The sequence below is a fragment of the Calonectris borealis genome, chromosome 1 (assembly GCF_964195595.1).
Source record: "Calonectris borealis chromosome 1, bCalBor7.hap1.2, whole genome shotgun sequence".
In the NCBI taxonomy this organism is placed as follows: domain Eukaryota; kingdom Metazoa; phylum Chordata; class Aves; order Procellariiformes; family Procellariidae; genus Calonectris; species Calonectris borealis.
The window spans coordinates 87,189,260-87,201,136 of record NC_134312.1 but is presented as its reverse complement, the minus strand read 5'-3'; the positions used below and the strand labels follow the sequence as shown (position 1 = coordinate 87,201,136).

Below are 11,877 nucleotides of genomic sequence, written 5' to 3'. Positions count from 1 at the left end.
ATGGGCAGAGGGCTTCGCCTCAGATTTTCTGAAGAACATCACCATAGACTGATGTTCTTCTGAAAAACCTTGCTGAAGGAGACTGAGGGGGTGGAGGGGGACAGCAAGGAGGCTTCCAAGAGACCAAAACATTTGGAAAGCTAAAGGAACCTTTTCCAACTTTAACTGGCAAGAGAAGTGGCAGGAGGGAGGAACCGAGAGAAAAAAATTGGGGATGGAGAGATGAAGAAAGACACAAGCTGAAGAGAAAAAACAGAGGAGTGTTAGGCAGAAAAAAAATGGAAATACGTGAATATCTTCCATCTCGGGGGGAGGTAATGTTTCCTTCAAGGAAATGGGTTGCTGAGGGGACCCAAATGCTGTGTGAGCCTCTTCTGCCCAAGCTTCACCCACCCTTGGGACCCTCGGGAGGGCCAAGGCCTCAGGAACAGAAGAACCTGCCACCACCCGAGTCCCAGCTCAGGGGAGAACGAGCCCCGGTGGGCAATCCTGCAGCCACAGAACTCCAGACATTCACTTCAAAGCACACGACATGGGAAGGGACACACAGAGGGGTCAGGGCCCACGGGGACAGGGGTACGCCTTTCCACCTTGCCTACCCCGATGTCAGGCATGCACTGGTGAGAGAGTCACGGAGATCCAAGTGTGTGTGTGTGTCTGCGTGTGTGCTAGGAGAGGGGCCGGGGAGGCCAAGATTTCACACCACCACCAGCTGTCCTCCCTCCCACCATCCTGCTCTCTCATCACCCTGTCCTGCGTGGGTGGGGGGGGGTCCCCAGCCTTCCCCCAGCAGGAGGCTAAGGAGGCCCAGCTCATCCATTTGCCCAGGCACATCCTGGTGGAGTTAGTTAATAATGGTGGTGGCGGGCCGTGGCACAAGGAGGTTGTTTTTTCCTGGGGTAGCAGAGGCGGCGGGAGTCTGCGCTCGCCGGCTGTGACAGGAGGGTGGGGGAGCCAGCTCTGCTTCTCCCGTGAGCGTCACAGGTTCACCAGTGGGATTCTGGGGGGAAAAGGGAATCGGAAATTAATTAGCGACGGGCGCTTACGCCGCCCCACCGCCCCTGCTAAGCAACCGGCGCCTTTGCCCTGCGTCAGCCTGCCTGTCCCCCCCCGCCCTCTCCCCTCCCGGCTCACCGGCCGCTCACCGGCCACTCACCGGTTGAGCTGGAAGGCCGTGCTCTTCCCGTGGCCCCCCAGTTTCTCCACACCCTCCTGGCCCTGCCTGGACTCCTCTGCCTCGGGCGTAGGGGCCAGGGAGTCACCATAGGGCCCCAGGATGCTGACAGTGGTGGGGGAGAGGTCCGTGAGGGGCTGCTGGCTCTCCTGCTGCCTGCCACCGCTCTGCTGCCCCGAGTGACGCCGGCGTTTCTGATTACGGTCCCAGCTTTGGAGAGAGACAAGGGGTGAGGTAAGGAGTACCCCCTCAGACAAGCCCCAGCCCTCGATGGCAGAGAGGTTTGTGGGACCCGGCGATGCTCAGCGTTAGAGCCCAGCTCGGCCACGTGCCAAACCTCGCAAGGGCTTGCAGCACCAGATCCGCACCCTTGGGACAAATGGGTCCCAAGCCCACAGTCCTCCTGCCCACCCACCTGCAGACACCGGCGTGGTGACGGCCTCCACCGGCCCAAATCCCACTCACCAGAACTTGAATATGATCCCGGTGGCGACCAGGACAATGATGATGGAGATGGTGATGGTGACGTACAGCTGGGGGTCCACGCCTACGAGACAGAGGGGGAGAGGAGGGTGTGATGGCCACCCCCACTGGTCCCCGGAGAGCAGCGGTGCAAGGGGAGGTTCCTGCTGGGCCCTCGTGAATTTTGCAGAAGGAGCTGCTCCTGCGGGGACGGGGGGTGAAAGAAGCAAAGGGCAGATTTACCTTCCCCCCGGGGCCCAAACAAGAAGGGCCGCAGGGTGGCCGGGGTCTCACGCAGGTTGAGTCCCGCGTTGTGCAGGAGCGAGTGGGAGTTGGGCTGTGCCGTTGCCATCCCGTGTGGCGAGACAAAGGTGTATCCCAGCGGTGGGAAGCCTGGGTTGGCCGAGTTGGTGTCCCCTCCGTCCTCATCCGACACCGTGGGGCCCCACACGATGGCCCAGGGGTACTGGGAGGAGGGCATGCCGTCCTCAAATCCGGAGGGGGTGGCAGGGCGGGCCCCCGCCGCCTGGCGCCTCAGCCGCACGACGTGCCGCAGCTCTCCCCCCCGGGGGGGCAGGGCCCGCTGGCGCGGCAGGGCGAAGCGAGAATCCCTCTCCGGCAGCGAGGTCCTGTCCCAGATGCAGATGGGCCGCGAGGCTGAGGGGCTCCGACGGGCGCAAAGAGGCCGAGCGGCCGCCGGGCCCCGAGAGCGAAGAGACCAGACGCCAGGAGGAGGGACGGCCGAGACCAGGAGGAGGAGATGCCAAAGCTGCAGGGAGTGGATGCAGGAGAGGAGTGGAGGCATCCTGCTGCGGGGCGGGGGGCGGGGAAGAAGAGAGCCTTATCTGAAATGTCCCTCCTGTCGAAAGGCCAAGCCCGGCGCAGCCGGGAGCAGCCCGCCACCCACGCTCCCGTTGTCTTCCCGTGTCGCCGGCGAACGTGGGAAGCTGTGAACCTACCAGGCACTGGGCTCCATCTCAGATGCAACAGCGTCTTTGCTCAGCGAGGATCCTGTCTCATCTTCTTCACTGGGAACCAAAAGGGAGAATTGTCAGCATCCGCTCACCCAGGGGCGACCGCTCTCTCCCTGGAGGCAGTGTGTGCCACCGTGGGCGAGCTCCCGGCCCCGGCGGGCAGGGCAACGGGGCGCCCGTGCACCCACACGTGCACCCGCTCCTGCTCTCGCGCCCCCCATGCCTGCATGCTCTCCTGCATGGAGGTGCATCGTCCCCCCGACCCCAACACCCCACAGAAACACGCACATTAGCATGTGCACACAAAAGCAAGGAGCAATCTCTGGAGCACACGTGCAGAGGCACATGCGCAGCTTCCCCAGGGGACTCTCCTGTCTGAGGGCCGAGAGGGGGATTCGACATCTTTCTTTGCTTATCACTGGAACAAGTTGGAATCTTAATTTCTGTGTTTATTTATAGTGTAGAGTGTAATCCATTTATTAAAAAAAAGCTTCTTCATTGTGTGCCAGAGTGAGGGAGCGAAAGGGGAAGCACAAGAGTGATAAACCAAGAAGACTGAGAAAGAGAGAGTGAATCAGCGAGAAAAGTCCGTCCTTACTAAAGAATTTAAGAGCAAAAATATGCCTATCAAATATTTAGTATTTACTTTCCTCTTAGCTAACATGGAATTACCTTCCCACACTCCTTGTCCTAGCATCTTCTGCACTGTCCCGTCGCTCCCTTTCTCCCCTATTCCTCCCCTTTTTCTCCCACCTCCCATGACCGAGCAGCACCAGGCAGCAGCAGTAACACGGAGTAAGGGCCGGTGCCCCCGGCTGGATTTCTGCACCGGCCGCACGCCACCCTCTGGCATCAGTCCGGCGGTAGCATGGCTGCCCTTCATGCCCTCTGCCCCTTTCCCTGGCTGGGCACGGCGCAGCGCTGGCCCTTCCCTGGTGAGCTGTTATGTGCCTGACCCAGGATCCTCTCCGCAACAAAGACCACACGCACACACACACACAAAAAATCATTCAAGATATTCAGCTCGCTCCTTCATCGTGAAGGGGAAAGCATGAATGCTGACAACCCACGATCATGCCCTTCTGTGGCTGCCGGGATGGAGAAACGGGGATGGTTGGCCAAGGGAGCCAACACAGAGGCCAACTCTGCACCCCCAGCCCTGAACCAGCTGTGTTGCACCTCCCGGCTCCCAAGGGGTTACTGCCATCCCCTCCTGCTCAGCCCTAAAACGGCAGCCCCTCCGGAATGGGAGGTTTCCTCTTGCGGAGGGAAGAGCCCAGTGCTTGCTGTGGTAAGGGGACTCATGCGCCTAATGCGGACCTGAGGAGAGGGGCTGGGAGGAAGGGCACCCAAGAGTGAGTAACTGTCTAGCTCCTGCTGCATTAACTGGGGATATTTTTAGTTTCCTTCTGTTAAATTTTTAAACAAAGTTCACAGAAAAAAAGGAATTGTCGGCTAATGTGCCCTGCCCTTCCCTCCAGGGTAAGATCAGTCTCTGGAGGGATCCTGAGATGAAGATGAGGAGAAAAGAGCAGCTATTCTCAGCATTTCTTTGTACTTTGCTCCTGAACCTCTAAGCCTTGGAGGGGACTCAGTATTAAAATGCAGCTCTGCAGAGAGGCAGCAGAACAGAGCAAGTTTCCTCCGAAGCCAGAGGCTGGCGAGATCTTGGCCATCTGGATTATGATCACGATGCCATGGAAGACCGTGTCTGGCAACACAAATCTGTGACAGAATTTCTTTTGGACTTTGGAAAGGGAGGGAATTCCAAGCATCGGGGACCTCCTTCTGTGAGTCCCCAGGCTCGGGGGCACACAAACCGCCCGAGTGGTTTCAAGGTGGCCTGGAGTGCCTGGAGCCATGCCTGGGACTCACCAGGGGACAGTAATTCCCTGGGGTGAAGAGCCTGCTCTGCTTGTGGCACAGCGTCCTCAGTTACAGCTCTGGTCTTCAGGGGCTGCGGGCTGTTTTGCATCAGGCAGCAAGAGATGTGGGTTTGGACAGTGCCACCCCAGGAGTGGAGATCTTCTCCAAGTGCAGGTAGACCTCAGTGCCAGTCCCACAGGGGAGTGTGGTACGTTAGGGGTGCACGTGTAGCCGCTAGCACTCCTCCTAATGTAGATGGCTCTGCCGGCAAAAACGTGCCTGGGTGTAGGTGCACAGTGTGGTGGGTCACCCAGCTCACTGCGCTCCTCTCGCTTGTTGGGATGGCTTAGAATGGAGACCTCACTGTACTTCTTGGCTGAGATTGTGAGCTCCAGCAACAGCACCCTGGCCCATGGATTCCCAGGGTCTAAAGCCTGGGAATAAGAAACTCTACAGAGCCAAATCCTGCATTGCTTTCACACCCGGTAGTCTGAATTTCAGCCCTACGGAGCAGGTAACGGCTGTAACTGGAGCTGAAGGAAAGGAGTAAGCCCCAGCACTGGCCTCCTCGTGTACACATAATGCTGAGGAAATGACAGCTTGGACATCGGGTGTAAGCCTCAGACCTGAGACACTGCTGTGCACAGGTCCTGCTGCCAACGGTGAAGAGCAGGTGACTCCCGGTGTCCCTACCCCAAAGGTGGCTCCAGGTGAGCGCAGGAATGAGGCAATGTCAGTCGGTCTCAGTCAACACATTCTGGTTTGCTAATCATATCGTGGCTGGAAACTGAGAGCGTGTCCTGCACTAGCACACCCAGGCATGCTTGTGGAAGAGTTGGGAGAAGCACAGAGGTGTCTCCCGTGGCATGAATGCCATGAGAGCAAAGGAAGATTTCAGGTGGAAGTGCCAACAGTGAGGGCTGGACTCCATTGTGTGTGGAGCACTCATGTTCAAAATAGAGCATGGATGTCTCTGTGGCTTATTGACAAAGCAACAGATAAAGCGTGTCTGGGGCACTCTGCAGTTAGCCACCGGCAGTGGGGATTGTGTCCTGGGCACAGACCCTGCTGCGTTGGAGGGCAAGTGTAACAAATGCCCTTCATTTGGCTTTGCATGCAGCTCCCAGTGCAGATGCTGAATAAACTGGTAGATCTTCAGAGAGGAGGAAGGGACGTCAATGCCCTTACTAGCTGGACGTATAAATCCCAGTATCCACGCACCTTACACCATTCAAGATGCCCTTGTGTGCCAGAGCAGAGAGACTGGATTTCTGCACCAGTACCACATGGCATGGCTGTTGCTTTCAGATCTGTTTCCCAGGTCTAATTGTGATAAAAATGGACAGGGCTACTCCCAGGGTCCAAAGATGGACCTGTGTATTTTCACTCTAGGTACAGAGCCTTCATCACAGTGTTCCAGTCCTGTGATGCGCAGATGACAGAGTGTGAATGACAAAGCTGTTTCCCCAGGGCACTTCATTGAGCTTAGTTTGTGAATCTTGGTGCTTGAAAGCCGTGAGTAAGAATTACACTGCTCTTCGCTACTGCATAGGGACCCCACTACTGGTCCAGACCAGAGATCCCTGGGGCTCATCTATTAGGAGCTGCTCTCATTGCATTTGCAGGATGGAAGCACAAATCCTACTGCTGTTCCCCAGCATCAGGGACCCAGCTGTGCTTCCTCCCTCTTTGTAAGTCACCCGCAGCACGGCCTCACCGCTGCTGGGACGTGAGAGAGCAGATCTTGGTAGCCATGCCCCAAAGCAGGTATCCCAGTTCACCAAGGGGGCTGGGAATTTACATCCTAACTAATGGCTAGGAGCAAAGCCTGCTGCACTCCTGCTCTGAGCAGGGAGCACAGACTAAACCCTGACATGACACCCTGAGCTCCAGAGTTCAGATGCTACCATGCCCCGGCGAAGCCCTAGGATTTGCTGCCGATAACTCCTTCTCCGTGTCCGGGACTCTTGTATACCGTGGTCCCAAAGATAAATCCTATCCAAATATAAAAGCCGTCACAGGAATAAAAGAGCCAAGGTGCCAGCCGTGTGCAGGCAATACCCGCGCTGTAGCTCCCTCGCATCAAATGCAATCTGTAACCTTCTGTTCCAAAATGCTGAAGTTTGACAAATTCAAATGAGGAACAATACGATGAATAAAGAGGGTCACACGCTAGCACAATTCACCCAGGCAGGTGGTGTATTCCCTACTGCCTGGAGCCTTCGCGTGGCCGTATTTCTGAAAGAGACGCTACAGTTCAATCAGAAGTTATGGGCTTGACGCAGGAAATGAAATTGGTGAAATTCTCTGGCCTGTGCTCTGCTGTAGGTCAGACTCAATGATCAAAATGGTCCCTCTGGCCTTAAAATCTGAGAATCTCACAGCTTTCTCAATGCCTAGCCGAGAGCAGCTCTGACTGAAGAGCAATTGGATGAAGCCGAGCACACACAAACCGTGTTAGTGAGAAGCGGGTAGAGTCTCCTTCCATCCGGGGATGGGAAAAGAGTTGCACCCGATTCTGTCTGGCTCGGCTAGCAGATGATGATCTATCTGTATTTTTGTAACATCTCGAGCTTGACTGCTGTGATACTGTGCCTCTAGGAATGAAGCCGTCTGCTCTCAGAGCGCTCCAGCTAGTTCAGAATGCAGCAGTCTGTTTGCTCGGCGACTCAAGCTGCCGGGAATGCATCACCGTGCCCCTCTGCACCCCACATCGCCTCGCCTTTGAGCACAGAGTCCGGTTCAAGGTCTCCAAGCCAGCATACAAAGCCCAGCATGGGACAGGCCCCAGTGACCTAAGCAATCAATCACCTCTCCTTATGCAGCGATGACCTCACATGATGGATATATTCCACTGGAACAATGAAATTGCTAACCAGTTTGGGGAGAGGGGGAAGGAATGGAAGAAGGGGAAAGAGGCTCATGACCCTGAGGCACAAACCATTCACAGGAGCTGGGCCAAGATTATGAAACTTACTGCCGGCTGAAATAACGCTCACCATTAGCAACCCCGCAGCACCGAGAGCTTCATGCAAATCCTTTCTTCGCCCAGCTCCCCCACAGCAACGATCCCACTCGAAATAGTGATAAAAAATCAAAACAAACCTGAGGAGGACCCAGGTCTCCTCGCAGAGAAAGGATGCTAGCTTGGCTGTCGTTTTTTAACTCCCAGCCAGCATTAAGGGCTACGGTGACAGCTACCAATACGAGACTGTGATCTGGGACCGTGGAACCCAGCAGCTATCTCCGAGCATCCAGTGGAGTGAGTTTAGGCACTGGCAGTGAGACCCCACACACACTGCCTGGTGCCCCAGGCACCCCACACCTATATTTTTCTCAGTGGCCATGAGCCAGAGTTCATGGTCCAAGAGGCAGAGATGCAGTCATTGCTGGTTTGGCAGCAGGAAGCGTGAACCCTGGTGCTGGTGAAAAAGGGTTATATATACGTCCTGCTGTATTCGGCTGGGTGGGGACAGGGAAAGGGAGGAATCCCAGAGCAGCTGCTCCAGGGAGGTAATTCTGCTGCACTCGCAGGAGTTTTGGCAGCTGGGAGCGTGAATCCGAATGCTGGTACCCTGGGGTGGGAGATGCCAAGCCCATCTGGGGGAAGGAGTTCCCGCTGTGCACGGGGCCAGGAGCGACAGCTCGCAGAGCGGGCTGAATTTGGGGGCTGGCAGTCTGAATGCAGTGGCTCACGTCAGGCTGCTCTACCTGGTGTCTGAGGCTGAGAGGGTTGGTGGCAGCACCCAGAAGGATCCGGCAGGACCGCGGAGGGGCTGACACTGCTCGCCCTGTGTCAGTGCGGGTCCTGCAGCGTTCGGTGACTGCCAGAGGGAATTCCTGTGCCAGGGTACCAGGGCGAGCACTTATGGGCTGGGTATGGAAATCCTAGGCTGGGGCAGAATCCGGGGCTGGAAGGGTGATGATGCATTTGGACATTTTGGTAGCTAGGGAATGGGCGTGTGAAGCCCATCAATGGTCCTCGGAGCTTAAGTCTCCCTGCATTTGGGAACTGTGAGTGTGGCCCCATTCCAAGCAGCACTCTAGGATACCGGTCCCCTGCCATCTAGTGCCTGCCTGCAATACATGTCATGAGTCTGCCAATCTTCTGCCTCCCAGTTTCCTACTGTTCCCGGGCATCCGAGTGCTTCAGGTGCTGAGTCTCCACATCTGAATTGCTCTCTCCTGCATGGTGCACCCTTGGCCAGGCAAGAGGAGGGATTGACCTCTCCGTTTCCTTTCTCCAGCTGCGCCAATTTGGCTGAAGTCGCCTTCCTCAGCGCAGGCTCCAGTGCTCCAGCACAACAGGTCTGTGATGGAGCCCAGAGCTGGAGGGCAAGAGGCAGCGATGCCTCAGCTGTGCCCCCTCCCTCCCAGCCCCTCGGGCATCCCCTGCCCCAGACTGAAAGAGGAGGAGAAGGGGGAGGGGGGGAAGGAGACAACCGGCTAGAAGGAGACAGAGCACCTAGATGGGGAGTGGGGAGAGAAAAAGGGGGAGAAAGGACACAGGGAAGGAGACGGGAAGAGATGACTTGGAGACGGCACGCATCCCTCCCTGCTCCTCGCCCCTGCAGCCCCATCCCCACCCCGTCCCCCAAGCCCGGACTGAGAGGATGAACTTACCTTGCGGGGAGACGAGTGGGGCGCAGCCGGGGCGGCGGAGCAGGGGGCTGGGGGAACACAGCTGCTGCTGCCGGTGCCTCTCATGGCCAGGACGAAGGAAGGAGAGGAGGAGGAGGAGGAAGGTTTGATGAGACTGAGCCCTGGCTGAGAGAGAGGGAGCGAGAGATGCCTTGAAATAAACAGCTGCCGAGGACTGGTCCAGCCCCTCTTTCTCTCTCTCCGTCTCTGTCTCTCTCGCTCGCTGCCTCCCGTTAACCCCATGGCTGCTGGCACGGGCGCGTCCGGCACCCTCGCCCCGCTGCAGCCCGAGGGGCGCGCCGGGGGAGCCGGCCGGGGGGGCAGCGGCCGGGCGGGGACACCGCGTCCCCCCGGCCCGGGAGCCCCCTGCCCCGGCGGCCGGGTGCGAAGGCTCCTCCCGCTCCCTGCCCGGCCGCGCTGCGCTCCCGCAGCCCCGCGCCCGCCGCCCGCCGGACCTGCCCCCCCGCCGCCCGCCGCCTCCCCGCCGCCGCTGCCCGCTCCGCTCGGCTCCGCTCAGCTCCGCTCCGCTCCGCTCCCCCGTCTCGCCGGTTATTTCGGGATCTTCACAGGAAGCGATTAGGTTGCCATGGAGAGAGGTGTCTCCAAGGGACCCGTCGCTCCAGCTCGCTCCGGCGAATGCCACCCCCGGACGGGTCCATCCCTGGGGGCGGAGGCCCCCCGGGGATCCCCCTCCCCCGGGCCGCCCTCCGGGCTCACCCCTGCCGCCGCCGCCCCCCGCCTCTCCGCCCCGCAGCAGTCCCCTCGGGGAGATGCCACCCCCCGGCCGCCCCTCACCGCCGCGCCGGTCCCGCCCCCCGTCCCCGCAGCCCCGCATCCATCATCCCCGGGCTTCGGGCCCCAGGGGGGCGGCAGGCGGGTGCCCCCGGCGGGGCGCAGCCCGGGCGGGCGGGCGGGCGGGCGGCGGGGTCGGATCGAGCCTCACGGGCAGAGCCAAGCTGCCCACGCGCGGGCCGGGTGGGACACACGGGTGCTGTGAGAGCAATGGGGGGGTCCGTCCGAGGTGGGTTTCCCCGTTGAGGGGTGACCCCGGTCATTTGAACGTCTCCCCAAGCGCGTTTCTGCCGGGGATCGATGGGATGTGTCTGGAAATGGTAGGGATGTGACAGCAAAATTAAAGGAAGAAGCTGATGTGCCTTTGAGAGGCCGGCTGTTTTACAGGGAAGATCTCCCTCCACCATCAAGTACCAAACAGAAAGCACAGTCCAAATCAGAAGGGAGCAGCTGAGCAACCAATGGGCGAGAGAAGAAAGTCAATGGCAGAAAGACAGTTTCCACTCTAGGGTCTGAAATATGAGGAAGCAAGAAAGTAATTTCCTCAGAAACAATCAAACTTTTTATCATAAAGCGATGACGAAAGACTGTGACTGACCCTGGGAAAAAACAGAAAGAAATAGTAGAGACAGCACTGAGCTGCAAAGCAACCTGCGCCGCACCAAGAATGGACACAGATGACAAATGGACACACAGGACCAAACTTGAGCACGGCAGGGTGCCCGGAACAAGTCGTGCCAACTTTGGACAGCCATCTGAGAGGGCTGAGTCCGTTGTTCTTCGTCAGGCCTCCCGTGAGCTGTCGCGCTAATGAACCAGGCTGATCCGAGCTTTCCCGTGTCGGGACATTTGAGTCTTGCGTGTGTTTTTGTGAGCGTATGTGGGAGAGTCAACAGGTTTTTCATGTGTTTGGGAGTAATGTCGGTGTCTGTTTGGACATATCGGCACGGGGATGCAGTTGTGTTAAGGCTTATGGTCACTGGAGGGTCGGGGCGTGGGAGGACGGTGCTGACAGGGGAGATGTCACGGTCTGGGTTTGTGTGAGACGCAGCACCATTGTGTGTCAACAGGCGTGCACACGTCTGAGCCCCCCGGCTTTTGTTCCCCTCACGTACACGGGGCTTTATGTCAGAGATTATCCAGGCTTCTATCACATTCTCCAGCCTTTTCATCTCTAGCCCTCCCAGGACTTGTACAAACGATCTGTGCAAAGCTCGCTCAGCGAGCCCTCGCACACTCATTCCAAGACATGGCCGGAGACATGGTGGTGCGGCACGAGCCGGCGTTCAGCTTGTCTTGCTCCTTGCGCTTCTCCTCCTGCCTTCTCACCCGAGGGTGGCGGAGGGTGGAAAGCTCTGGAAGGGGCTATATCAGCCACATGGGTTCTTTCTGACCTTTTCAAATCCTGACGAATGTGTTTAGTATAATTGGGAAGCACAAAACAGACGAGAAATTTCAACCGGGGAAAGGTCAGTTAAAGGGCGAAAATCCAAATGACGCAAACGCTGAAAATCCCCCTGAAGAGCAAAACTACAGAAAGAAGCAAAAGGAGCCAGAGATATGAGAAAGAACAAGGAGGAGGTTGTTGCAGGGACCAAGGAAACCCTGGGAGATGTGGGGGGAGTCAGGAAAGCCATTGAGGTGATGGGAACAGCGAATGCAAGGGCTGATGTCACTCTTACATCACTCTGATGTGATATAAAAGGAATGGCTTGTTTGGTTTGGAGCACAGGTTTAGCCAAGCAGAGTGGCAGCTGGAGGTACTCTGGATGGGGTGGGCTCAAAGGAAAGCTAATGTAAAATTACAGGGAAATTTGAGGGGAGAGATGGAATCAGGTGGGCTGATGGAGGAGCAGTTGGGTAGCTGTGGAAAGAGGATACGCGAGTGACACTAAGTATAAAGTATTACTCTGAAGGTGTTAAAGTGAGGGTGATGTGGTGATGGAAAGAAGATGGAAATGCAAAAAT

General features: G+C 57.6%; 1 protein-coding gene across 1 annotated transcript; it reads right to left on the bottom strand.

The window, feature by feature from the left end:
- Nucleotides 1-978: 978 nt before the first annotated feature.
- PIANP (PILR alpha associated neural protein) lies at nt 979-2,612 on the bottom strand. The gene is made up of 5 exons (XM_075169766.1): nt 2,596-2,612; nt 1,880-2,445; nt 1,640-1,721; nt 1,157-1,384; nt 979-1,000 (listed from the first exon to the last, which is right to left on the bottom strand). Exons 1-5 carry the CDS (start codon nt 2,610-2,612, stop codon nt 979-981), a joined length of 915 nt encoding a protein of 304 aa, XP_075025867.1.
- Between the last annotated feature and the right edge of the window lie 9,265 nt (nt 2,613-11,877).

Coding starts and splice junctions, on each gene's coding strand:
- PIANP (XM_075169766.1), bottom strand. Junction 1,722..1,879: donor GTTTGGGCCCCGGGGGGAAG/GTAAATCTGCCC, acceptor TCTGTCTCGTAG/GCGTGGACCCCCAGCTGTAC. Junction 1,001..1,156: donor ACGGCCTTCCAGCTCAACCG/GTGAGTGGCCGG, acceptor TTTTCCCCCCAG/AATCCCACTGGTGAACCTGT.